Source organism: Oncorhynchus tshawytscha, linkage group LG24 (assembly GCF_018296145.1).
Source record: "Oncorhynchus tshawytscha isolate Ot180627B linkage group LG24, Otsh_v2.0, whole genome shotgun sequence".
Lineage (NCBI taxonomy): Eukaryota > Metazoa > Chordata > Actinopteri > Salmoniformes > Salmonidae > Oncorhynchus > Oncorhynchus tshawytscha.
Genome location: NC_056452.1, coordinates 13471305 through 13498706, shown reverse-complemented (window position 1 = coordinate 13498706; position 27402 = coordinate 13471305). Strand labels below are relative to the sequence as shown.

General features: G+C 42.8%; 2 protein-coding genes across 3 annotated transcripts in view; both read left to right on the top strand.

Moving 5' to 3' along the window:
• Positions 1–375, top strand: part of LOC112223253 (SH3 and multiple ankyrin repeat domains protein 1) — a 61378-nt gene extending 61003 nt beyond the window's left edge. Inside the window, exon 28 of the mRNA XM_042305209.1 lies at positions 1–375. This exon is cut by the window's left edge and continues 1213 nt beyond it. The gene's annotated coding sequence lies outside the window, so the exon portion shown is untranslated.
• A 1500-nt stretch (positions 376–1875) lies between these two features.
• LOC112223670 (protein kinase C and casein kinase substrate in neurons protein 3) lies at positions 1876–19367 on the top strand. 2 transcript variants are annotated; one of them, XM_024386786.2, is made up of 10 exons: positions 1876–2123; positions 5243–5311; positions 5505–5661; positions 6634–6869; positions 7529–7684; positions 14156–14331; positions 16532–16652; positions 16837–16904; positions 18450–18529; positions 18668–19367. In XM_024386786.2, exons 2-10 carry the CDS (start codon positions 5255–5257, stop codon positions 18781–18783), a joined length of 1167 nt encoding a protein of 388 aa, XP_024242554.1. In that variant the 5' UTR covers positions 1876–2123; positions 5243–5254; the 3' UTR covers positions 18784–19367. The 2 variants fall into 2 exon arrangements, with proteins under 2 accessions (XP_024242554.1, XP_024242555.1); XM_024386787.2 differs by lacking the exon at positions 1876–2123 and adding an exon at positions 2274–2413.
• The last annotated feature ends 8035 nt before the right edge of the window (positions 19368–27402 follow it).

Genomic DNA, 27402 nt, shown 5'->3' with positions numbered 1-27402 from the left:
CACAGGTGCAGCGATCAAACAAAAAAAAGGGCTTTTACTGCGCGTCTGTCAGTCTATACGGTATGTCTGGTTCCCTAAGGCCTTCTCCCTCTGTGAGTGTGTGTCTGTTTGTGTCAATCTGTTTGTCAGCCTGCCTGGTTACTCATGATCCTTTCCCCACCCTCTGTCCCTCTCTCATATGCCTTCTCCACAACTCAACGCCAGTTTTCTAACGGTTCCCGAAAATGTAGAGATGTATATTTTGCACCAGTTGACAATCCTAACTTTGCCCTATTTCATAAACTCCTCTCCAGGATCTCAAGAGAAACCTTTTTCAGATCCACACATTTCAGAAGAACACGTTCAGACACACACAGAGACACACACACAGAGACACACACACAGAGACACACACACAGAGACACACACACAGAGACACAGGCTCTTTTAGGTTCCTTTTTTGCTATTGCCTTCAGTGAAATGCACTGTAAGATGAGGAATACACTCAAACTCTGTACACATCCTTTATAGGCCTATATGATATAGTGATAATGACGAGTATGATAACGACGACAACAAAAACATAAATTATAGTATAATTTTAAAACAATTATTATATTAATCATTAGGTATATGTAAAAAAATATATATAATTTAAAAAAAAAATAACACTACAGAATCTCTGTCTTCCAAATAGTGTGAGAAATGATTTGAAGCTACCTGTTTTGTTTTGTCTTTATTTATTGTTTCCGGTAAATGCTTTCTATACTGCTCGACTTGTTCTACCATTACCCGCTTCATCCTCCCTGTGAAACTCCTACACATCAACACACACCCTTCACTTCTTTAGGGTTGTTGCCTTTCAACAACCTTCTGACGGAAATGATTGAGCGGTAGTGTAGGAAGCATTAGGTCCTATGTTTTAAAGAGTATTTTAGGACTAGTAATATAAACATATGATGACTATTTACAGTATGAGCAAATGTATGCAGCGATAAGAGGTATTTATGAAGTTATGTTCAAAATGAAATGCAGAAATATACTGATATGATAGAGTTATAACTAAGGTGTTGAAATAAATGCTGAATAAACTATTGAACTCTATTGATATTTTTTCCCTCTCTGAATCCAAGGCTTCTAGGTTCACATAAAGATTCAATCTAGACTGCCCTGTTATGATTGACTCATTTATCAGTGTCTCCTTCTCCCAGCCAACCAGGGGCCTTATCCCATAATGTTCTCATGTTCAGGATGAATTCAGATCTGGCAGGAATGAGGAAAAGCCGGCCACATAGAGTACTTGGGTTCATCTGTTGTGGTCATACAGTGTAGGAGGAAGGGTGGGTCTTTAAGAAGTGGGTAGTCAGAGGGGAAAAAGAGAGAAACTCAATAGGGGTAAACGAGAAGTCGTTCCCTGACACACTTGGACGGGTCCTTCTGCAGTGGGTTGCAAGGACCCACTGCATCAGGGAAACTCCCAGTCCCACTTTGCACCCAAGTAGTGTGGCAGCGTGTGCACTATGTGGCCCGAGAGCAGGGCGGCATAGTCTCTCCAAACAGACAAATCCCAAGTCTCAACAGAGAATGGAGTGTTGCAAAAGTGCACAGGGTGAAGGCGACAGTTCGCGGGGGTCACCCGTCACTCACACACTAATAAGCTCCCATGACGCAGTGCCACATTGACACAACGCTGTGACCAGTAGAGTGTCAAAATGAACTTCTACAATTCATTAGCACCATATTGAGAGAGGTGAGGGAAGGAGAGTGAGGGAGGGAGGGAAGGAGAGTAAGGGAGGGAGGGAAGGAGAGTAAGGGAGGGAGGGAAGGAGAGTAAGGGAGGGAGGGAAGGAGAGTAAGGGAGGGAGGGAAGGAGAGGAGGAGGAGGATGAAGTTTCTTCCAGCTGTTTTTGTAATAGACGAAGAGTTGTAAGAGTTGTGGAGAGAGAGAGGGAAATAGTGAGCGAGCAAGAAGGGGTAGGCGAAACTAATCATCTTACACACAGAGTATTAAGGAAACCACGAGGAGAGTAAAGGAGGGATGGGGAGACTTGGATAGCAACAGCAGAAAGGAGCAAGAGAAATTTGACCAACGGTGGAATGAGCATTAGGATGGAACAGCCCTGCTGACAGAAGAGGAGAGAAAGGTGAGAACCTTCTTTTCCCCTTGCCCATCAATCGCTGTGTGATTTACATGCAAATTCACTGTCTCGGTCTTACTTTCGTTGGATCTGCCTTGGTGACTCAGTCTTTCAGATCACACTGGTGTGTGTAACTTTAAGTGCCAGGGAAAATTGGGTCAGTGAGTGAGGAGTGAGGAACATGTGTTGTGGGAGAGGCATTCGGAGAGAAAAGAGAGACGGAGAGAAAAGTCGGAACGGCCCTAGAACTAGCAAGTGGCCACTTGAGTAGTCACTGGTGATTCAGAGGGAGACATGTAAGTGATGGATTCTCCCCGGCATGGTTTTATTTTGTCACGTTTGAATGAGGACTTGATCCTTGTAATGATTGAATGCAACTTGAATGTATTTTTCTTTGAATTATAGTCTATGATACTGTTCAGTGTTGTGAAACTGAGCCAAGACAAACTAGCCAATTGATACTTAAACACCCCAGTCCCCTACCCACCTTACCTCGGCATGCTGAGGAAGAGATGGGTAGAGACAGATATGTAATACAACAAAGTCGCTATAGTGGGACCATATCTAAAACCGAACAACAATCCTGTGACATTTATCGACAGTAGGCCTTCTGTACTGTTATATCATGGCATAGAAGACCAGCTGAGGGAGGGAGATGGTAGATAAGCACAGCAGCAAGGGGGAGAACGTTTCGGAGACAAAACCTTGGTTCTTCTCTTCCCTCTGCGTTAGTCTTGTGATGAGGTGCGGTTAGTCAGTTTCACACAGAGTAAATTATCACTCAGCCAACAAAGTGCCAATGTGTTAGGGAGATAAATAAGCCTGTAAGTGTCTGAGTGCTTGTGTGCTTGTGTATGAATCTGATTTTTATCTTGTACTGTTCAAAGTACCTCCTATACTGACACAACCTCATATCTTTTCCCTCAGTTGGGATATCACAAAGCTGTGTTAATTATTTCAAACAAAGCTTTGACTTAGAACTACAGTAGGCATATCCAAACTCTCTCCCCTCACACTTTGTTGTCATGTTTTCCATGAGCGTGGAAGGGACGTGTGAGAGTAGAAGATGGCTCGGGCAAATAGTGAGGGAGGCCGTTAGTCAGAGCCAGGGAAATATGACCTTTCCCTCCCTGTTTATTTTGGGACAGCAGCAGGAAGAATGTCGGAGCGGGTGTTCTATTCCTGCTGTTAGATTCCAGTCTATAAATTCCAGTCTCGGAATGACACTCCCCTTACTCACGATGGGTTCAGAGCAGAGGAGGCTGACGTGAGGCACTAATAGAAGGATGGGCTCATTGTAAAGGCTGGAATGGAATTCATGGAACGAAGTCAAACATGTGGTTTCTACGCATTTGATACCATTCCATTTATGCCATCCCAGCCATTACAATGAGCCTGTCCTCCTATAGCTCCCCCCACCAGCCTCCTCTGGTTCTGCTAGTATATCATAGATGTAAGCAATGTAATGTATAAATAATGTTGCAGCTGGCTCCAGTTCCGAAGGCTCAGTGTAGGAGCTGTTTTGTAGCTGTTTGTTGCATTATCGATTTCAATGAGATTCTGTATAGTCCAAATCACATCGTATTTCATATTTAATTTGAGTAGATTCTGTACAAATCTGTACTAATTATGTCATCGAGCCATTAAGTTTGATCACTGGCATGTACATTTCAGATTCAAGAGCCAAATGCTTATATTTAAAAGATACATGTGTATCTGTTGATATTGTAGTGAATGGCGGGGCAGGGAAGCGAACACGGGTTGCTGGCGTAAAAGGTAAACACCCTACGCATCGAGCCAATAGGTATAACCCACTTGGTAAGAATTGTAATGTGGCTCATTTAGCTGCACTGCCCCTTCCTATCAGGGAGGCAAATCCCCGTGCTTCGACTGCTCAGCCCCCTCATGTCCCGGGCCGTGCCTTCCGATGGCCCCACGGCTAGTGGTGTAAAAAGTACCCAAGTTGTCAAACTTGAGTAAAAGTAAAGATACTGTAAGGGTTTTCTGACGAAGAGGAGTAGTATGAAGGATTGGAGGACCAAAACACAGCGTGGTAAGGGTTCATGTTTTTGAATGAATAACGAACACTGAACAAAACAATAAACGTGAAGTAAATCAAACCAAAATAGTCCCGTGTGGCACAGACACCAACACGGAAAAATAAACACCCACAACTCAAAAGTGAAACCAGGCTACCTAAGTATGATTCTCAATCAGGGACAACGATTGACAGCTGCCTCTGATTGAGAACCATACAAGGCCGAACACAGAAATCCCAAATGATAGAAAAACTAACATAGACAACTCACCCAACTCACGCCCTGACCATACTAAAACAAAGATATAATAACAGAACTAAGGTCAGAACGTGACAGATACCTTAATAGAAAATGTCTCAAGTGAATGTGAAAGTCACCCAGTAAAACACTTACTTGAGTAAAAGTCTAAAAGCATTTGGTTTTAAATATACTTAAGCATAAAAAGTAAATGGACTTGCTAAAATATGTTGAAGTATCAAAGTAAAAGTATTAATCATTTCAAATTCCATATATTATGCAAACCAGACGGCACAATTTGTATATATTTTTTATTTATTTACAGATAGCCAGGGGCACACTCCAACACTCAGACATTAATTTACAAATGAAGTATTTATGTTTAGGTAGTCCGCCAGATCAGAGGCAGTAGGGATGACCAGGGGTGTTCTCTTGATAAGTGCGTGAATTTGACTATTTTCCTGTCAAAATGTAACGAGTACTTTTGGGTGTCAGGGAAAATGTATGGAGTAAAAAGTACATTCTTTTCTTTAGGAATGTAGTGAAGTAAAAGTAAAAATTGTCCAAATATAAATAATAAGATAAAGTACAGACGTCGGAAAAAAATGACTTCAGTAGTACTTTAAAGTACCTTTACACCACTGCCCACTTCTGACAACAATGTATAGAACTACGGTCCAGGGATGCAAACCCGGGTTGCTGGTGTGAAAGGCAAACACCCGACACATTGCGCCAAGAGGGTTAACCCACTTGGTTGGAGTAGTAACACGGCACAGCACTTCACATAATGATGAAATCCCTGTGAAAGTACTGAAGGTTGTTTATGATCTTTTCCTCTGCTCATCAAAGACATACCGAAAAATGTCGACGCTCCCTAGAGAACCCCACGAGGACTCCAGGATGCAGAGCTTCTGGATGGTGAGGAGGCAGTTACAGATATGAATATAAACATGAACCTTTTTAGAACAGTTCATGGCTACCGATAACGGATTTTCTATGTGTTCTTATAATAGGAGAGTTGATTCTATAGCAATTTCTACTTTCTACAGTTCCTCCTGATCCTGATCAACTCTTCTCTCCGCCATCCCTCTCTCCCCCTCTTCCTCCCCAGCCAGGGAACTATGAGCGAACCGTCCGACGCACTGACCAGTCCTTCCATGCATGTAAAGATATCATGGCCTGTTTCAATGAGAGGGCCAACGTAGAGAAGCAGTACGCCCAGCAGCTCAGTGAGTGGGGCAGCAAGTGGAAGGCCATAGTAGACGCCAGTAAGTGAAGGAGAACCAAGGAGAACTTCAGGACTGGACTTCTATTCTATAGCACTTATTATAAACTGTCAAAATGATGAACAAATACACTATGCCAAATCCTCCTACCTGGTCTTTGTATTATCAATCAGGCTGTTCTCATAGACTAGACGTAACATATTAAACGGAAATCCGGGACACTCAAATGAGTATGATACAGTATGGTACGTTTGGTATGGATACATAAGACAGAAGTTTACAAAATAACACAATGTCTAGCAACCCAAAGGATGCGTGTTCGAATTTCATCACAGACAACTTTTGCATTTTAGATAATTAGCACCTTTGCAACTACTTACTACTTTTTAGCTACTTTGCAACTGCTTAGCATGTTAGCTAACCCTTCCCCTAATGCTAACCTTAACCTACAGTAACTCCTAATGCAAACGTCTAGCAATCTAAAGGTTGTGTTCGAATCTCATCACGAACAACTTTTGCATTTTAGATAAATAGCAACTTTGCAACTCCTTATTACTTTTTAGCTACTTTGCATCTACTTAGCATGCTAGCTAACCCTAACCCTAACCTTAACCCTTTAACCTAACTCCTAAACCTAACATTAACCTTACCCCTAACCTAGCTAACATTACCATTAGCGACCTAGCAACCTAGTTAATGTTAGTCACAACAAATTTGAATTCATAACATATCATACGTATAGCAAATTACTGACATATTGTACAAATTGCAATTTGTAACACATAGTAATTGTAATGCTTAACATATCATAACAAATGGTTGATGGACATCCACAAATGAATGCATACCATACCAAACGTAACATATCACAGTAAATTGAGTGTCTCCTCATTTTCGTTTACTATGTTATGTTTACCCCTGAGTCCAGGTTGCATCAAATTAGTTATCAATCCCTAATCAGTTAAAAGTCTTCTCTCTCTTTTATCTTTCCCTTTCTCTTCTCTATCACCCTAGGGCCGCTCTATGGCTCCCTCATGAGGGCGTGGCAGTGTTTCTTCTCCTCCGCTGAGCGTCTATCCATTCTCCATTCCTCTATCTCCCAGTCCCTCGTTACTGAGGAGGGGGACAGAGTAAAGAGCTGGCAGAAGGATACCTTCCCTAAGAAGATATTCTGTGGATTCCGTGAGACCCACGAAAACGAGACAGGGTTTGCACGCGCTCAGAAGCCCTGGGCCAAGAGGCTGGGAAAGGTTACAAAACCCATATGTTAGGTGTACATTACATCTTCATGAACTGACCAAATGGGCCCGCATTTGTGTGCGTTGGGGGGATTGTACTTCACATCCCTATTGCTTGATTACAAGGAAGTCAACTTTATGCCTAACTGTTTCTCTACAGTAGTTTAGTTTTGCTGTAGTCTAAGTTTGGGCACCATTACATTTACATCTCCAAGGCTAGTAGCATGCAAGGCTTACCCGTTGCTGGTAAGATTAGAAGCTAGGTGATAAATTCCTGAACCCTCAAAATATATTTTATGTATCCTACTGTATGCGGCACACCCTATCATAGTGATTGAATTACTCCCAAGGGAGGTGTTATTTTAGCCTATGAGTAGTAGGACATGAGGAGTAGAACTGGGTTCAAATATATATATTTGTTAAATGAAATACTTTAGCTGTGCTTGATTGATAAGTCTTTTGCATTGAAACCATTTACAAAGTCCCAAATCTGCAAACCCCACCCAGTACTTGGCACTCCAAGGCAGTCTAAAGCAAACACTCAAAGTATTTGAAAGGATTAAAGTAGTGTTTGAACCCGGATCTGATGAGTCGTGAGTGGCATGTTCATGGAAGCAGGGCATACAATGTTTTAACTTTGTTTTGCATCTTTTTTTACCCGTATGTCGTAGCTGGAGAAAGCCCGTGGTACATACCATAAGGCTTGCCATAAGGAACAGATAGCCATAGACAGAGAGACGCAGGCCAAGGAGAACACAGTGCTGAGTCCTGAGAAACTGAAAAAGATCCAAGACGCTCGAGAGAAGGCCAGTGAGGAGAAAGACAAAGTGAGAAAAACTGAAAGGCTACTAACTCACAACTGCTAAATTTATATTCATTCATCTGAGAGTGTGGGATGCTCAACTAGCCAGATATGGAAATGTTGCACTTCCCTAGCCCATGCCCCCATCTGGTAGACTGTTTTGCGGAATTTTTCCCACATACAGTTTCCTTTTATGGCAGGGGCAAAAATGTGTTATTGTAACCACCATAGTAACCACCTTCCATGTTATTGTTAGGCACCGTCTTTGTTTATCCAGTAGTAAATTATTCTAACTTACACTATATATACAAAAGTATGTGGACACCCCTTCAAATGAGTGGATTCGGCTATTTCAGGCACACCCGTTACTGACAGGTGTATAAAATAAAGCACACCGCCATGCAATCTCCATAGACAAACATTGGCGGTAGAATGGCTGGTACTGAAGAGCTCAGTGACTTTCAACATGGCACCGTCATAGAATACCACCTATCCAACAAGTCAGTTTGTCAAATTTCTGCCCTGCTAGAGCTGCCCCGGTTAACTGTAAGTGCTGTTATTGTGAAGTGGAAACATCTAGGAGCAACAACGGCTCAGCTGCGAAGTGTTAGGCCACACAAGCTTACAGAACGGGACTGCTGAGAGCTGAAGCGATTAGCGCGTAAAAATAACCGTTCTTCGGGAGCTTCATGAAATGGGTTTGCATGGCTGACCAGCCACACACAAGTCTAAGATCACAATGCCAAGCGTCGACTGGATTGGTGTAAAGCTCGCCGCCATTGGACTCTTGAGCAGAGGAAACGCATTCTCTGGAGGGATGAATCACACTTCACCATCTATCATCCATCCACCAGCTACCTGCCCCAATGCATAGTGCCAACTGTAAAGTTTGATGGAGGAGGTATAATGGCCTGGGGCTGTTTTTCATAGTTCGGGCTAGGCCCCTTAGTTCCAGGGAAGATAAATCTTAACAGCACAGCATACAATGGCATTCTAGACGATTCTGTGCTTCCAACTTTGTGGTAAGAGTTTGGGGAAGGCCCTTTCTTGTTTTCAGAATGACAATGCCCCAGTCCACAAAGCGATGTCCATAAAGAAATTGTTTGTCGAGATCGGTGTGGTAGAACTTGACTTGCCTGCACAGAGCCCTGACCTCAACCTCATCAAACACCTTTGGGATGAATTGGGACGCTGACTGTGAGCCAGGCCTAATCGCCCAACATTTAGTTCAAAGCCTTCCCAGAAGAGTGGAGACTGTTATTGCAGCAAAGAGGGGACCAAGTCCATGTTAATGCCCATGATTTTGGAATGAGATATTCAACGAGCAGGTTTTTTAAACTTGATTTCATGTAGTGTACAGTATATAGGGACACTGGCTAAACCAGAAAGGCCCATTCATATACATTCATATACAGTACCAGTCAAACGTTTGGACACACCTACTCATTCAAGAGTATTTCTTAATTTTTCTATTTTCTACATTGCAAGATAATAGTGAAGACATCAAAATTATGAAATAGCACACATGGAATCATATAATAACCAAAAAAGTGTTAAACAAATCTAACCCTTTATCTTTGTTGACAACTTTGCACACTCTTGGCATTCTCTCAACCAGCTTCACCTGGAATGCTTTTCCAACAGTCTTGAAGGAGTTCCCACATATGCTGAGCACTTGTTGGGTGCTTTTCCTTCGCTCTGCAGTCCAACTCATCCCAAACCATCTCAAATGGGTTGAGGTCGGGTGATTGTGGAGGCCAGGTCATCTGATGCAGCACTCCATCACTCTCCTTCTTGGTCAAATAGCCTTTACACAGCTTGGAGGTGTGTCGGGTCATTGTCCTGTTGAAAAACAAATGATAGTCCCACTAAGCCCAAACCAGATGGGATGGCATATCGTTGCAGAATGCTGTGGTAGTGATGCTGGTTAAGTGTGCCTTGAATTCTAAATAAATCACTGACAGTGTCACCAGCAAAGCACCACCATACCATCACACCTCCTCCATGCTTCACAGTAGGAACCACACATGCAGAGATAATCCATTCACCTACTCTGCATCTTACAAAGACATGGTGGTTGGAACCAAAAATCTCAAATTTGGACTCATCAGACCAAAGGACAGATTTCCACCGGTCTAATGTCCATTGCTCATCTTTCTTGGCCCAAGCAAGTCTCTTCTTCTTATTGGTGTCCTTTAGTGGTGGTTTGCAGCAATTCGACCATGAAAGCCTGATTCACGCAGTCTCCTCTGAACAGTTGATGTTGAGATGTGTCTGTTACTTGAACTCTGTGAAGCATTTTTTTGGGGCTGCATTCTGAGGTGCAGTTAACTCTAATGAACTTATCGTCTGCAGCAGAGGTAACTCTGGGTCTTCCTTTCCTGTGGCGGTCCTCATAAGTGTCAGTTTCATCATAGCGCTTGATGGTTTTTGCGACTGCACTTGGAGAAACTTTCAAAAATTCTTGACATGTTCCGTATTGACTGACCTTCATGTCTTAAAGTAATGATGGACTGTTGTTTCTCTTTGCTTATTTGAGCTGTTCTTTCCATAATATGGCCTTGGTCTTTTACCAAATAGGGATATCTGAATACCACCCCTACCTTGTCACAACACAACAGAATGGCTCAAATGCATTAAAAAGGAAAGAAATTCCACAAATGAAATTTTTACAAGGCATACCTGTTCATTGAAATGCATTCCAGGTGACTACCTCATGAAGCTGGTTGAGAGAGTGCCAAGATTGTACAAAGCTGTCATTCAGGCAAAGGGTGGCTACTTTGAAGAATCTCAAATAAAATATATTTTAATTTAACACATTTTTAGTTACTACATGATTCCACATGTGTTATTTCATAGTTTTTTATGTCTTCACTATTGTTCTACAATGTAGAAAATTGAATTAAAGCTAGACTAAGTCATTGGCACAGATGTCACTACACAAACAGAAGATTTACGTCCTTCAAATACTGATATTTGGTTGTGTTGATATCCAAACACAATTCAACATCACAAAATATCATTCAATTTGAAATCAACCAGGGCTTGAAAACCTAGTCCTATTATATTGTCTATTTTTACTTAAATTCTGGGGTGAATTGAAACAATAGCTGTGGATAACTTTGCAAATGCTATATAGTCCTAAATAGCGGCATTGATGATATATGAGTGACAAAGTGTGGTCACATTTAAATTGCTCTGTTAAACCTACCCTTTGGAATGACTTCAATAGCAACAGTTGAGTATATTTAGTTTTTAAGTGGAGATCTCTCAACAATCTTTCTCATGATAGCACTTTGGAAATAGTCAGTGACAAATATCATAGCTAAGGAGGGCTGGGCTTGGCTTGGTTAATACCCTGGATGGGAGAGCAAAGGGTAGCTGTAGATAGATCAATTATCTGCCCGGCCTGTTGTTCTTTTCTTCTGATAGTGGATATAACCTTGAAGATCTGTTTTAAATGTACAAATTCAACACATTTCATACAAGGTTTTTCTGTATTGTAATTTGATATCCATGACGAAATGTCACCCTCAAAATCAACAGTTGATTACTTTTTTCAAATCCAATGTATTTTCCACATAGATTCCACGTCACAATACATTGACAAATTACATTAAAACAATGGGACTGTGTGTGGCAAGCTTACAGTATTCGTTGGCAAGCTTACAGTATTCGTTGGCAAGCTTACAGTATTCGTGGGCAAGCTTACAGTATTCGTTGGCAAGCTTACAGTATTCGTTGGCAAGCTTACAGTCTTTGGTGGCAAGCTTACACAGTCTTTGTTGGCAAGCTTACACAGTCTTTGGTGGCAAGCTTACACAGTATTCGTTGGCAAGCTTACAGTCTTTGGTGGCAAGCTTACACAGTCTTTGTTGGCAAGCTTACACAGTCTTTGTTGGCAAGCTTACACAGTCTTTGGTGGCAGTCAGTTTGTTGGCTTACAGTATTCGTTACAGTCTTTGTTGGCAAGCTTACAGTCTTTGGTGGCAAGCTTACACAGTCTTTGTTGGCAAGCTTACACAGTCTTTGGTGGCAAGCTTACACAGTCTTTGATGGCAAGCTTACACAGTCTTTGTTGGCAAGCTTATACAGTCTTTGTTGGCAAGCTTATACAGTCTTTGGTGGCAAGCTTATACAGTCTTTGTTGGCAAGCTTATTCAGTCTTTGTTGGCAAGCTTTACAGTATTACAGTCTTTGTTGGCAAGCTTATACAGTCTTTGTTGGCAAGCTTATACAGTCTTTGTTGGCAAGCTTATTACAGTAGTCTTTGTTGGCAAGCTTTTAGCTTATACAGTCTTTGGTGGCAAGCTTACACAGTCTTTGTTGGCAAGCTTACACAGTCTTTGGTGGCAAGCTTACACAGTCTTTTGGCAAGCTTACACAGTTGGCAAGCTTACACAGTCTTTGATGGCAAGCTTACACAGTCTTTGTTGGCAAGCTTATACAGTCTTTGTTGGCAAGCTTATACAGTCTTTGGTGGCAAGCTTATACAGTCTTTGTTGGCAAGCTTATTCAGTCTTTGTTGGCAAGCTTACACAGTCTTTGTTGGCAAGCTTATACAGTCTTTGTTGGCAAGCTTATTCAGTCTTTGTTGGCAAGCTTACACAGTCTTTGGTGGCAAGCTTATACAGTCTTTGTTGGCAAGCTTATTCAGTCTTTGTTGGCAAGCTTATACAGTCTTTGGTGGCAAGCTTATACAGTCTTTGTTGGCAAGCTTATACAGTCTTTGTTGGCAAGCTTACAGTCTTTGGTGGCAAGCTTATACAGTCTTTGTTGGCAAGCTTATTCAGTCTTTGTTGGCAAGCATACACAGTCTTTGGTGGCAAGCTTATACAGTCTTTGTTGGCAAGCTTATACAGTCTTTGTTGGCAAGCATACACAGTCTTTGGTGGCAAGCTTATACAGTCTTTGTTGGCAAGCATACACAGTCTTTGTTGGCAAGCATACACAGTCTGATGATGTATGAATAAGTGATGGTACAGAACGGAATAGGCAAGATGCAGTAGATGGTATCGAGTACAGTATATACATATGAGATGAGTAATGTAGGGTATGTAAACATTTTATTAAGTGGCATTGTTTAAAGTGGCTAGTGATACATGTATTACATAAAGATGGCAATATGCAGGAGGTGGTATAGAGTACAGTATATACATATGAGATGAGTAATGTAGGGTATGTAGACATTATATTAAGTGGCATTGTTTAAAGTGGCTAGAGATAGAAGCTGTTTTCAGTCTCTCAGTCCCTGCTTTGATGCACCTGTACTGACCTCGCCTTCTGGATGATAGCGGGGTGAACAGGCAGTGGCTCGGGTTGTTGTTGATCTTTATGGCCTTCCTGTGACATCGGGTGGTGTAGGTGTCCTGGAGGGCAGGTAGTTTGCCCCCGGTGATGCGTTGTGCAGACCTCACTACTCTCTGGAGAGCCTTACGGTTGTGGGCGGAGCAGTTGCCGTACCAGGCGGTGATACAGCCCGACAGGATGCTCTCGATTGTGCATCTGTAAAAGTTTGTGAGTGCTTTTGGTGACAAGCCAAATTTATTCAGCCTCCTGAGGTTGAAGAGGCGCTGCTGCGCCTTCTTCACCATGCTGTCTGTGTGGGTGGACCAATTCAGTGATGTGTATGCCGAGGAACTTAAAACTTTCTACCCTCTCCACTACTGTCCCTTCGATGTGGATAGGGGGTGCTCCCTCTGCTGTTTCTTGAAGTCCACTATCATCTCCTTTGTTTTGTTGACGTTGAGTGTGAGGTTATTTTCCTGACACCACACTCCGAGGGCCCTCACCTCCTCCCTGTAGGCCGTCTCGTCGTTGTTGGTAATCAAGCCTAATGTAGTGTCGTCTGCAAACTTGCTGATTGAGTTGTAGGCGTGCATGGCCACGCAATCGTGGGTAAACAGGGAGTACAGGAGAGGGCTCAGAACGCACCCTTGTGGGGCCCCAGTGTTGAGGATCAGTGGGGTGGAAATGTTGTTACCTACCCTCACCACCTGGGGGCGGCCCGTCAGGAAGTCCAGTACCCAGTTGCACAGGGCGGGGTCGAGACCCAGGGTCTCGAGCTTGATGACGGGTTTGGAGGGTACTATGGTGTTAAATGCTGAGCTGTATTTGATGAATAGCCTTCTCACATAGGTATTCCTCTTGTCCAGATGGGTTAGGGCAATGTGCAGTGTGGTTGCGATTGCGTCATCTGTGGACCTATTAGGGCGGTAAGCAAATTGGAGTGGGTCTAGGGTGTCAGGTAGGGTGGAGGTGATATGGTCGTTGACTAGTCTCTCAAAGCACTTCATGATGACAGAAGTGAGTGCTACCAGGCGGTAGTCGTTTAGCTCAGTTACCTTAGCTTTCTTGGGAACAGGAACAATGGTGGCCCTCTTGAAGCATGTGGGAACAGCAGACTGGGACACAGTCTTTGGTGGCAAGCTTACACAGTCTTTATCGGCAAGATGTGTTTTGATGGTATGACATCACTACTCTGATATTGTGACAGGTCCGCGAGAAATATGAGAAGGTGTTGGAGGATGTAACGTCCTACGCGCCTCGCTACATGGAGGAGATGGAGGCCATTTTTGACCAATCGCAGGAGGAGGAGAGGAAGAGGATCAGCTTCCTCAAACAGGCTTTCCTGTCCATCCACAGACACCTGGACATCACCAACAATGAAAGGTAGAGGAGCCTTGTCCTTCTTCTCTCTCTCTCCTCACTCATGTGGGTGCGTGTGTGCATGTGTGTTTCAAGTTTTATTGTCACATGCAGTACAGTGAAATGCTTTTCTTGCAAGCTCTTTCCCAGCAATGCAGTAATCGATATCAGTAGTACTATTAAAAAAGTATTAGTTAAAAAAAAACACAAGAAAGTAAGTAACCTATATACAGAGTCAGTTTCAGAGTCAGTACCAATACCATATTTACAATGTTCAGGGACACTGGAGTGGTAGGGGTAGATATGCATAGGGGTAAGGTGACTATGCATCAGGATATACAGTTGGGAGAACAAGTATTTGATACACTGCCGGTTTTGCAGGTGTTCCTACTTACAAAGCATGTAGAGGTCTGTAATTTTTATCACAGGTACATTTCAACTGTGAGAGACGGAATCTAAAACAAAAATCCAGAAAATCATATTGTATAATTAATTAGCATTTTATTGCATGACATAAGTATTTGATCACCTACCAACCAGTAAGAATTCCGGCTCTTACAGACCTGTTAGTTTTTCTTTAGGAAGCCCTCCTGTTCTCCACTGTATCCACCTGTATTAACTGTATTAACTGTATTAACTGCACCTATTTGAACTCGTTACCTGTATAAGATACACCTGTCCACACACTCAATCAAACAGACTCCAACCTCTCCACAATGGCCAAGACCAGAGAGCTGTGTAAGGACATCAGGGATAAAATTGTAGACCTGCACAAGGCTGGGATGGGCTACAGGACAATAGGCAAGCAGCTTGGTGAGAAGGCAACAACTGTTGGCGCAATTATTCGAAAATGGAAGAAGTTCAAGATGATGGTCAATCACCCTCGGTCTGGGGCTCCATGCAAGATCTCACCTCGTGGGGCATCAATGATCAGAACTCTCTCTATATATGGCTGGTGAGGGATCAGCCCAGAACTACACGGCAGGACCTGGTCAATGACCTGAAGAGAGCTGGGACCACAGTCTCAAAGAAAACCATTAGTAACACACTACGCCGTCATGGATTAATATCCTGCAGAGCACGCAAGGTCCCCCTGCTCAAGCCAGCGCATGTCCAGGCCCGTCTGAAGTTTGCCAATGACCATCTGGATGAGCCAGAGGAGGAATGGGAGAAGGTCATGTGGTCTGATGAGACAGAAATAGAGCTTTTCTGTCTAAACTCCACTCGCCGTGTTTGGAGGAAGAAGAAGGATGAGTACAACCCCAAGAACACAATCCCAACCGTGAAGCATGGAGGTGGAAATATCATTCTTTGTGGATGCTTTTCTGCAAAGGGGACAGGACGACTGCACCGTATTGAGGGGAGGATGGATGGGGCCATGTATCGCGAGATCTTGGCCAACAACCTCCTTCCCTCAGTAAGAGCATTGAAGATAGGTTGTGGCTGGGTCTTCCAGCATGACAACGACCCGAAACACACAGCCAGGGCAACTAAGGAGTGGCTCCGTAACAAGCATCTCAAGGTCCTGGAGTGTCCTAGCCAGTCTCCAGACCTGAACCCAATAGAAAATCTTTGGAGGGAGCTGAAAGTCCGTATTGCCCAGCAACAGCCCCGAAACCTGAAGGATCTGGAGAAGGTCTGTATGGAGAAGTGGGCCAAAATCCCTGCTGCTGTGTGTGCAAACCTGGTCAAGAACTACAGGAAATGTATGACCTCTGTAATTGCAAACAAAGGTTTCTATACCAAATATTAAGTTCTGCTTTTCTGATGTATCAAATACTTAATTACTAATTAATTACTTAAAAATCATACAATGTGATTTTCTGGATTTTTGTTTTTGATTCCGTCTCTCACAGTTGAAGTGTACCTATGATAAAAATTACAGACCTCTACATGCTTTGTAAGTAGGAAACACTGACGATTTTGCAGGTTATCAAATACTTGTTCTTCCCACTGTATATGATAAACAGAGTAGCAGCAGCGTATATAATGATTGTATGTGAGTGTGTGTGCTTGCTTGTGTACAGAGTCAGCATGAATGTGTGTGCGTGTTGTGTGTGCGTGTGTGAGCAAATGAAGTGTGTGAGTTTGTGGGTGTGTATTGGAGTGTGAGTGTGCATAGAGTCGTGTGTGTGTGTGTGTGTGTGTTTGTGAAAGGTCTGTGATGATCTATGTGTACAGTTTATTAATATCCTCTCCCATTCTGTCTGTCTCTGTCTGTCAGTGTGAAGACCGTGTACAGTGAGCTCCACCACACTCTCACGTCCATCAGTGAGGCGGACGATCTGAGGTGGTGGAAGAACAACCACGGCCCAGGCATGCCCACTGACTGGCCAACGATTGAGGTATACAACTGTCACTCATTATATTGACCTTTGACCTTTGCTAGTGTTGATAGGCGTATTGCCACCAGCCATATATAGAGAGAGCTCTGATTACTACCGTATACAGACCATGTGTTGTGTGAAATCAAATGATATGGAGAGAGTTTAATGAGAAGGAAGAACTAACGCTTATCTGTATCATCAGGAATGGATCCCACCTGTAAAGAAGCCGAAAAATAAAAAGAGAGAAAAGAAAGGGCAGAAGGATAAACCGTAAGCTGTGTGTGTGTGTGTGTATTTGTATCCAACATATTACCATGTCCACTACAATTGATTACTGTAAAATGTCAATTAAACATTGAGTCTCAAATACATTTCAACAAATAAACGCTGGGTCTAAATTAATTGTTTACAAAGTTACCGTGAATTACCATGAATTGTTTACAAGGTTTAATGTTTGATTTATTACATAAAATAATTCAGTAATGACTAGAAAAAATAATGGCAAGCATCCCTTTTCATCCCCAGTAAGAAACTGCTAGCCATTGGCTGCTAACAGAACTTCTAGCGAGTGGTGTAAAGTACTTAAGTACAAATACTATAAAGTACTAATTAAGTCGTTTTTTGGGGGTATCTGTACTTTACCTTACTATTTATCTTTTTGACAACTTTTACTTTTACTTCACTACAATCCTAAAGAATATAATGTACTCTTTAATCCATACATTTTCCCTGACACCCAAAAGTACTTTTTACATTTTGATTGCTTAGCAGGACAAGAAATGATCCAATTCACGCACTTATCCAGAGAACATCCCTGGTCATCCCTACTGCCCCTGATCTGGCGGATTCACTAAACACAAATGCATAATTTGTAAATGATGTCTGAGTGTTGGAGTGTGCCCCTGGTTATCCGTAAATAAAAAAATAAAAAAACAAGAATAGTGCCATCTAGTTTTCTTAATATAAGGAATTTGAAATTATTAATATTTTTACTTTTAATACTTAAAATTATGTTTTAATAATTACATTTACTTTTGATACTTAAGTATAATTAAAACCAAATAGTTTTAGACTTTACTCAAGTAGTATTTTACTGGGTGACTTTCACTTTTACTTGAGTAATTTTCTATTAAGGTATCTTTACTTTTACTCAAGTATGACAATTGGGTACTTTTTTCAGTAGAAGTCTACAAATATTTGGTTATAAAAATACTTAAGTATATTTTAGCAATTACATATACTTTTGATACTTAAGTGTAAAAAATAAAAGCTAAACCCAGATGGCACAATCTTCTTGTTTTTTATATTTACATATATTTACATATACACATATATTTACATATATTTATATTTATATTTACACTCAGACATAATTTACAAATGAAGTATTTGTGTTTAGTAAGTCTGCCAGATGAGAGGCAGTAGGGATGACCAAGGATGTTCTCTTCATAAGTGCATGAATTAGACAATTTTCCTGTCCTGCTAAGTATTCAGGGAAAATGTATGGAGTAAAAAGTACATGATTTTCTTCAAGAATGTAGTGAAGGTAAAGTTTTAAAAATATATATATGAATAGTAAAGTACAGATACACCCCCCAAAAAAAAACTTAAGTAGTACTTTAAGGTATTTTTACTTGCTTACTTTACACCACTGCAGAAAAGTTGCCTAGCTCAAACAGACGCCTTGGTTCTAATAAGAGCCTATTGTGTTTATTGATTTAAGAAAATAAATGCCTGGGCAATTAATTGAAGTTTTATGGTAATACATTTCCAGATAAACTCCCTCATTCATTCTATCATTCCTCCATCCTCTAGTGTGATGATTGGAGGAGTGAAGGTGCGAGCTCTGTATAATTATGTGGGAGAGGAAAGTGACGAGCTGTCCTTTAAAGCAGGTGACATGACCGTTTAAAACACAGTTCAATTCAGCATTTTGTCGAAAACATTGGAAAGACTACAGTTCCTTTTGCCAGTCCAATGTCTCAAGTGTGTCATCCAGAATCATGTCTGTTTCCATACCTGTATTATTCCAGGCGAGGTGTTCCTGAAGGTCGAGGAGGAAGACGACCAGGGTTGGTGCAAGGGGATGCTGGACGGAGGGAAGGATGGCTTCTACCCTGCCAATTATGTGGAAGTTGTGGTGCAGTGATGTCATGTTACCACTCTCAAAACTCTCAAGCATTATGTCAGCAACTTTTTTTTATTTTTATGAAATGTGCATGTCTTCATGGAAAAATCCACTTTGGTGCAAAATTCATTTGAATTTTGATTTGACTCTGAAATTAGAAGGGGGGAAAAGTAATTAACATAAAAGGTTGACGCTCACAATGTTATAATCATCAAGCTGAAATGTGTAATGTTACCAATACCTTATTAAAGAGAGACTTACAATTCCCTTCATCATTTTACAATCTAACTTAAATGGTTTGAGCTCAATATAAATGAACGTCTTTCATACGCTATTTCTACTTTTGCAGGTGGTTGTGGGCAGGGACACATTTGGCTGCCTCTGTCACTACTTTAAAATGATTTAATTAGCAGTATTAGTATTTACCCTCGACCAGGAAAGACCACAGGTTTACAGTGATTTGTGTTTGCCGATATTCAAATCTGAAGGCTGTATGATGATGCATATTATAGATGATTGAAGGACATACATCATTCTTAGTAAATTAAGTTCTACAACTGGCATTGGGTTGTATTAGAAAAATAAAAGTCCTAATTCTTTACTAAGCTCAGCGTTTGTGTCTTTTTATACTGACACCAAAGTGTTGCTATTTAGTGCATTCGGAATGTATTCAGACCCCTTGACTTTTTCTACATTTTGTTACGATACAGCCTTATTCTAAAATTGATCAAACAGATTTTTTTTCCTCATCAAACTACACACAATACCGCATAATGACAAAGCAAAAACTGTTTCCTTTTTTATTTTAGCAACACCAACAAAAAAAATGAAATAAGACATTTCCATAAGTATTCAGAGCTTTTACTCAGTACTTTGTTGAAGAACCTTTGGCAGTGATTACAGCCTCGAGTCTTCTTGGGTATGACACAACAAGCTGTATTTGGGGAGTTTCTCCCATTCTTCTCTGCAGATCCTCTCAAGCTCTGTCAGGTTGGATGGGGCTATGTTGCTGCATAGCTATTTTCAGGTCTTCAGAGACTTGTCCCGAAGCCACTCATGCTTTGTCTTGGCTGTGTGCTAGGGTCGTTGTCCTGTTGGAAGGTGAACCTTCGCCCCAGACTGAGGACCTGAGCACTCTGGAGCAGGTTTTCATCAACAATCTCTCTGTACTTTGCACCGTTCATCTTTCCTTCGATCCTGACTAGTCTCCCTGTCCCTGCTGCTGAAAAACATCCCCGTAGGGATGGTGCCAGGCTTCCTCCAGACATAATGCTTGGCATTCAGGCCAAAGTGTTCAATCTTGGTTTCATCAGAACAGATAATCTTGTTTCTCATGAAACAAGACTTGTTTCTCAAGTCTTTAGGTGCCTTTTGACAAATTCCAAGCGGCCTGTCATGTGCATTTTACTGAGGAGTGGCTTCCGTCTGGCCACTTTACCATAAAGGCCTGATTGGTGGAGTTCTGCAGAGATGGCTGTCCTTCTTGAAGGTTCTCCCATCGCCACAGATGAACTCTGGCGCTCTGTCAGAGTGACCATCAGGTTCTTAGTCACCTCCCTGACCAAGGCCCTTCTCCCCCGATTGCTCAGTTTGGCTGGGCGACCAGCTTTAGGAAGAGTCTTGGGGGTTCCAAACTTCTTCCATTTAAGAATGATGGAGGCCACTGTGTTCTTGGGAACCTTCAATGCTGCAGAAATGTTTTGGTACCCTTCACCAGATCTGTGCCTCGACACAATCCTGTCTCGGAGCTCTACGACAATTCCCTCGCCTCATGGCTTGGTTTTTGCTCTAACATGCACTGTAAACTGTCGGATCTTCTATAGACAGGTGTGTGCCTTTCCAAATCATGTCCAATCAATTGAATTTACCACAGGTGAACTCCAATCAAATTGTAGAAACATCTCAAGGATGATCAATGGAAACAGGATGCACCTGAGCTCAATTTCGAGTCTCATAGCAAAGGGTCTGAATACTTCTGGAAATAAGGTATTGTGTGTAGATATTTTTATTTATTCAATATTAGAATAAGACTGTAACGTAACATGTGGAAAAAGTCAAGGGGTCTGAATACTTTCCGAATGCACTGTATAGCAACACAGATCAAGCCATCTTCTATGCACACATTTAGTTCAAATCAAATCAAACTGTATTAGTCACATGCGCCGAATACAACAGGTGTAGACCTTACAGTGAAATGCTTACTTACGAGCCCCTAAGAGGACTGGACACCCCTCAGAGCCTGGTTCCTCGTTCCCCTCTTTGTTGCAATAACAGCCTCCACTCTTTTGGAAAGGCTTTCCACTAGATGTTGGTACATTACTGTGGTGACTTGCTTCCATTCAGCCACAAGAGCATTAGTGAGGCTAGGCGCTGACCCTATTACGGGGGCTGAGTCACTGGCTTACTCGTGCTCTTCCATGCCGTCCCTAGGAGGGGTGCATCACTTGAGTGGGTTGAGTCACAGACGTGGTCTTTCTGTCCGGTTTTACGCCCCCCTCGGGCTCATGCGGTGGAGGAGATCTTTGTGGGCTATGTCTCAGGGTAGTAAGTTGGTGGTCTGTGGATATACCTCGAGTGGTGTAGGGGCTGTGCTCTGGCAAAGTGGGTGGGGTTATATTCTGCCTGGTTGGCCCTGTCCGGGGGTATCGTCGTACGGGGCCACAGCGTCCCCAGACCCACTCCTGTCTCAGTCTCCAGTATCTATGCTGCAATGGCTGCGGCTAGGGAACCCTGACCTGTTCACCGGATGTGCTACCTTGTCCCAGACCTGCTGTTTTCGACTCTCTCTCTCTCTCTCTCTCTACCGCACCTGCTGTCTCGACCTCTGAATGCTCGGCTATGAAAATCCAACTGACATTTACTCCTGAGGTACTGACCTGTTGCACTCTCTACATCCACTGTGATTATTATTTGACCCTGCTGTCATGTATGAACGTTTGAACATCTTGAAGAAAAACCTGGCCTTAAATGGCCATGTACTCTTAAAATCTCCACTCGGCACAGCCAGAAGAGGACTGGCCACCACTCAGAGTCTTGTTCCGCTCTAGGTTTCTTCCTAGGTTCTTGCCTTTTTAGGGAGTTTTTCCAAGTCACTGTGCTTCTACATCTGCATTGCTTGTTGTTTGGGGTTTTAGGCGGAATTTCTGTATAGCGCTTTGTGACATCTGCTGATGTAAAAAGGGATTTATAAATACATTTGATTGATTGATGTCGGTCGATTAAGCCTGGCTCGCAATTCGGCGTTCCAATTCAGCCCAAAGGTGTTTGATGGGGTTGAGGTCAGGGCTCTGTGCAGACCAGTCAAGTTATTCCACACCGATCTCGACAAACCATTCCTCTATGGACCTCGCTTTCTGCAAAGGGGCATTGTCATGCCACAAAAGTGGAAGCACACCCCAAAGTGTTGCCACAAAGTTGTAAGCACAGAATGATCTAGAATGTCATTGTAGCATTAAGATTTCCCTTCACTGGAACTAAGGGGCCTAGCCTGAACCATGAAAAACAGCCCCAGACCATTATTCCTCCTCCACCAAACGTTACAGTTGGCACTATGCATTGGGGCAGGTATTTATTCATTTATTTTTTATGTAACCTTTATTTAACTAGGCAAGTCAGTTAAGAACAAATTCTCATTTACAATGACGGCCTTCTAAAAGGCAAACGGCCTCCAGCGGGGACGGGATAAAAAAACACATACAAAAATACAATATAAATATAGGACAAAACACACATCACCACAAGAGAGACAACACAACACTGCGTAAAGAGAGACCTAAGACAACAACGTAGCAAGGCAGCAACACATAACAACACAACATGGTAGCAACACAACATAACAACAACATGGTAGCAACACAAAATGGTAGCCGCACAAAACATGGTATAAACATTATTGGGCACAGGCAACAGCACAAAGGGCATGAAGGTAGAGACAACAATACAACACACAAGCAGCCACAACTGTCAGTAAGAGTGTCCATGATTGAGTCTTTGAATGAAGAGTTTGAGATAAAACTGTCCCGTTTTGAGTGTTTGTTGCAGCTTATTCCAGTCGCTAGCTGCAGCGAACTGAAAAGAGGAGCGACCCAGGGATGTTTGTGCTTTGGGGACCTTTAACAGAATGTGACTGGCAGAACGGGTGTTGTATGTTGAGGATGAGAACTGCAGTAGATATCTCAGATAGGGGGGAGTGAGGCCTAAGAGGGTTTTATAAATAAGCATCAACCAGTGGGTTTTGCGAACGGGTATACAGATATGACCAGTTTACAGAGGAGTATGGAGTACAGTGATGTGTCCTATAAGGAGCATTGGTGGCAAATCTGATGGCCGAATGGTAAAGAACTTCTAGCCGCTCGAGAGCACCCTTACCTGCGAATCTATAAATCATGTCTCCGTAATCTAGCCTGGGTAGGATAGTCATCTGAATCAGGGTTAGTTTGGCAGTTGGGGTGAAAGAGGAACGATTACGATAGAGGAAACCAAGTTTAGATTTAACTTTAGCCTACAGCTTTGATATGTGCTGAGAGAATGACAGTGCACCGTCTAGCCATATTCCCAAGTACTTGTATGAGTGACTACCTCAAGCTCTAAACCCTCAGAGATAGTAACAACACCTGTGGGAGGAGGGGAATTCTTCTTACCAAACCACATTACATGGTTTTGGGTAGAGAAAGCTTATTGGACACCAAGAAATCTTTGTTGTAGAGCATTTAACACAAAATCCAGGGAGGGGCCGGCTGAGTATAAGACTGTATCATCAGCATATGAATGGATGAGAGAGCTTCCTACTGCCTGAACTATGTTGTTCATGTAAATTGAGAAGAGCGTGGGATCTAGGATCGAGCCTTGGGGTACTCCCTTGGTGACAGGCAGTGGCTGAGACAGCAGATTTTCTGACTTTATACACTGGACTCTTTGAGAGAGGTAGTTAGCAAACCAGCCCAAAGACCCCTCAGAGACACCAATACTCCTTAGCCGGCCCACAAGAATGGAATGGTCTACCGTATCAAAGCTTTGGCCAAGTCAACAAAAATAGCGGCACAATATTGCTTAGAATCAAGGGCAATGGTGACATCATTGAGGACCTTTAAGGTTGCAGTGACACATCCATAACCTGGTTGCATACCCGAGAGAATACTATACACATCAAGAAAGCCAGTCAGTTGATAATTGTCTTTCCATAAGTCTTTCCAACACCTTTGATAAAAGGGGCAAAATAGAAATAGGCCTAAAACAGTTAGAATCAGCTTGGTCTCCCCCTTTAAATAAAGGATGAACCGTCGCTGCCTTCCAAGCAATCGGAACCTACCCAGAAAGGAGAGACAGGTTTAAAAGGTTGGAGATAGGCTTGGCGATGATAGGGGCAGCAACCTTTTTTTTTTTTTTTTTGCCCTTTTTCTCCCCAATTTTGTGGTATCCAATTGTTTTAGTAGCTACTATCTTGTCTCATCGCTACAACTCCTGTACAGGCTCGGGAAAGACGAAGGTTGAAAGTCATGCGTCCTCCGATACACAACCCAACCAAGCCGCACTGCTTCTTAACACAGTGCGCATCCAACCCGGAAGCCAGCCGCACAAATGTGTCGGAGGAAACACAGTGCACCTGGCAACCTTGGTTAGCACGCACTGCGCCCGGCCCGCCACAGGAGTCGCTGGTGCGCGATGAGACAAGAACATCCCTACCGGCCAAGCCCTCCCTAACCCGGGCGACGCTAGGCCAATTGTGCGTCGCCCCAAGGACCTCCCGGTCGCGGCCGGTTACAACAGAGCCTGGGCGCGAACCCAGAGTCTCTGATGGCACAGCTGGCGTGCAGTACAGCGCCCTTAACCACTGCGCCACCCGGGAGGCCCAGGGGCAGCAACCTTAAAGAAGAAAGGGTCTAAACCGTCTGACCCAGATGGTTTTAGGGGGTCTAGTTTAAGGAGCTCCTTTAGCACATTGGACTCAGTGACTGCCTGCAGGGACAAACTTTGTAGCGGGGCAGGGGAAAAGAGGGAGAAGCATCGGGGATAGTCGCATTAGAAGAGGTGGGAGATGAGGAAATGTTGGACGGGCAAGGAGGCATGGCTGAGTCAAATAGGAATCCTGACTTAATGAAGTGGTGATTAAAGAGCTCAGCCATGTGCTTCTTGTCAGTAACAACCACATCATCAACATTAAGGGACATGGGCAGCTGTGAGGAGGAGGGTTTATTCTCCAGGTCTTTAACTGTTTTCCAGTACCTCTTGGGGTTAGACCCACAGAGCGAGAACTGCTCCTTAAAGTAACTAACTTTAGCCTTCCGGATAGCCTGAGTGCACTTATTTCTCATTTGCCTGAACGAAAGCCAGTCAGCCATAGTATGCGTGTGCCGAGCCTTTCGCCAAATGCAATTCTTGAGGTGGAGTAACTCTGCAAGATCACGGTCGAACCAGGGGCTGAACCTGTTTTTAATTCTCATTTTCTTTATGGGGGCGTTTTTGTTAACAATACCACTGAAAATATCAAAAAAAGAAGGTCCACGCGTCTTCGAAAGAGGGGATCAAGCTGATTCTATACCATTTTACAGAGGCCAGTTCATGAAGGAAGGCTTGCTCATTAAAGTTTTTAGCAAGCGTCCATGACAAATCAGGACAGGAGCAGCCTGTAAAACAGTGATCACTATGGTCATTACAGAAAACACCAGACTGAAACCTATCAAGATCATTTGTGAAGAAAACATCGAGGAGAGTAGCCTTTTCTGGGTGTTTGGAGTCATACCTTGTGGGATTGGTAATAATCTGAGAAGGATTTAGGGAGTCCCATTGCTTTAGGACTTGGCCAGGTGGTTTAAGCATGTCCCAGTTTTGGTCACCAAGCAGGACAAATTCACTTAGTGTAAGGGACCAAGAGAGAGCTTAGGGCAGGTAGGGTACAGGCCGGTGCTGATGGAGGACAATAGTACCCAGCAACTATCAACAAAGAGCTATTTGAAAGTTTAATGCTTAAAACCAGCAAATCAAATTGTTTGGGGACAGACTTGATGGAGACAACCATGCACTGAAGGTGATCCTTGGTAAAGATTGCCACTCCCCCACCTTTGGAAGATCTGTCTTGCCAAAAAAGGTTATAACCAGAAAGGTTAACATCAGCATTCAAAACACTCTTCCTTAATCACGTCTCAGTAATGACCAACACATCTGGATTGGAGTTGTGAACCCACACTTTCAAATGATCCATTTTAGGTAATAAGCTTCTAGTCTTAACGTGCAGAAAACCCAGGCTTTTACGAGAGCAGATATCAGTGAAGCAGATATCAGAGTACAAGTCAGAATTGGGGCTAGCACAGTAGATGGGCCAGGGTGTACATGCACATTTCCAGATATCATCAACAGTAATACAATCAAGGCATGTCATAGGACAGGGAGAGCGCTGCAGTGCTGATTTATGACATCTGAATGTGCATCAGATGGCAACAAGATCATATTGTACAGCAATTTCATCAGGTAACATGAATTTTTTTTAAGTCTGTGTAAACCATTAAAGAGTCAGAATCCCGAGTGTGGGAACAAACATAGTCTGTCCCATGGTTGGGTAAAGAAAGTTTGTAGTCAACAAAGTATGCAGGAGTCATGAGGCAAATAACAACATAGCAAAATGCACAAGAAAAAAATAAGTGTTCTCCTGGCATCCGCCAAACTCAGATTTGTCTGTCGGACTGCCAGATGGTGAAGCGTGATTCATCATTCTAGAGAACGAGCTTCCTCTGCTCCAGAGACCAATGGAGGCGAGCATTACACCACTCCAGCCAACACTTGGCATTGCGCATGTGGATCTTAGGCTTGTGTGCAGCTGCTCGGCCATGGAAACCCATTTCATGAATCTCCCGACGAACAGTTATTGTACTGACGTTGCTTCCAGAGGTAGTTTGGAACTTGGTAGTGAGCAGTGCTTAATTTGAGTCGAATCCTACCGGAACAGGATCCGGCACCTCTCCGTTTTGGACTGTTTTGTTCCGGAACCTATTTGGCCGGATCCGGTACCTCTCGTTGCATGCAAAATAATTGTCACTTTTTGTTATGTAAAAATTCTAACAAATGCGATCAAAGTTAATTCGAGTTGCCTTTTTGTTAATTATCGTGCCCCCACAAAAAAGCGTAATGTGAAAAAGTTGATGTTATTGGTGTCATTTAGTAGTGGTTTCTTTGCAGCAATTCGACCACGAAGGCCGGATTGACACAGTCTCCTCTGAACAGTTGATGTTGACATGTGTCTGTTACTTGAACTCTGTGAAGCATTTATTTGGGCTGCAATTTCTGAGTCTCGTAACTCTAATGAACTTATCTTCTGCAGCAGAGGTAACTCTGGGTCTTCCTTTCCTGTGGCGGTCCTCATGAGAGTCAGTTTCATCATAGCGCTTGATGGTTTTTGCGACTGCACTTGGAGAAACTTTCAAAAATTCCTGACATGTTCCATATTGACTAACCTTCATGTCTTAAAGTAATGGGGCAGCAGGGTAGCCTAGTGGTTAAAGCGTTGGACTAGTAACCGGAAGGTTGCAAGTTCAAACCCCCGAGCTGACAAGGTACAAATCTGTCATGCTGCCCTTGAACAGGCAGTCAACCCACTGTTCCTAGGCTGTCATTGAAAATAAGAATTTGTTCTTAACTGACTTGCCTAGT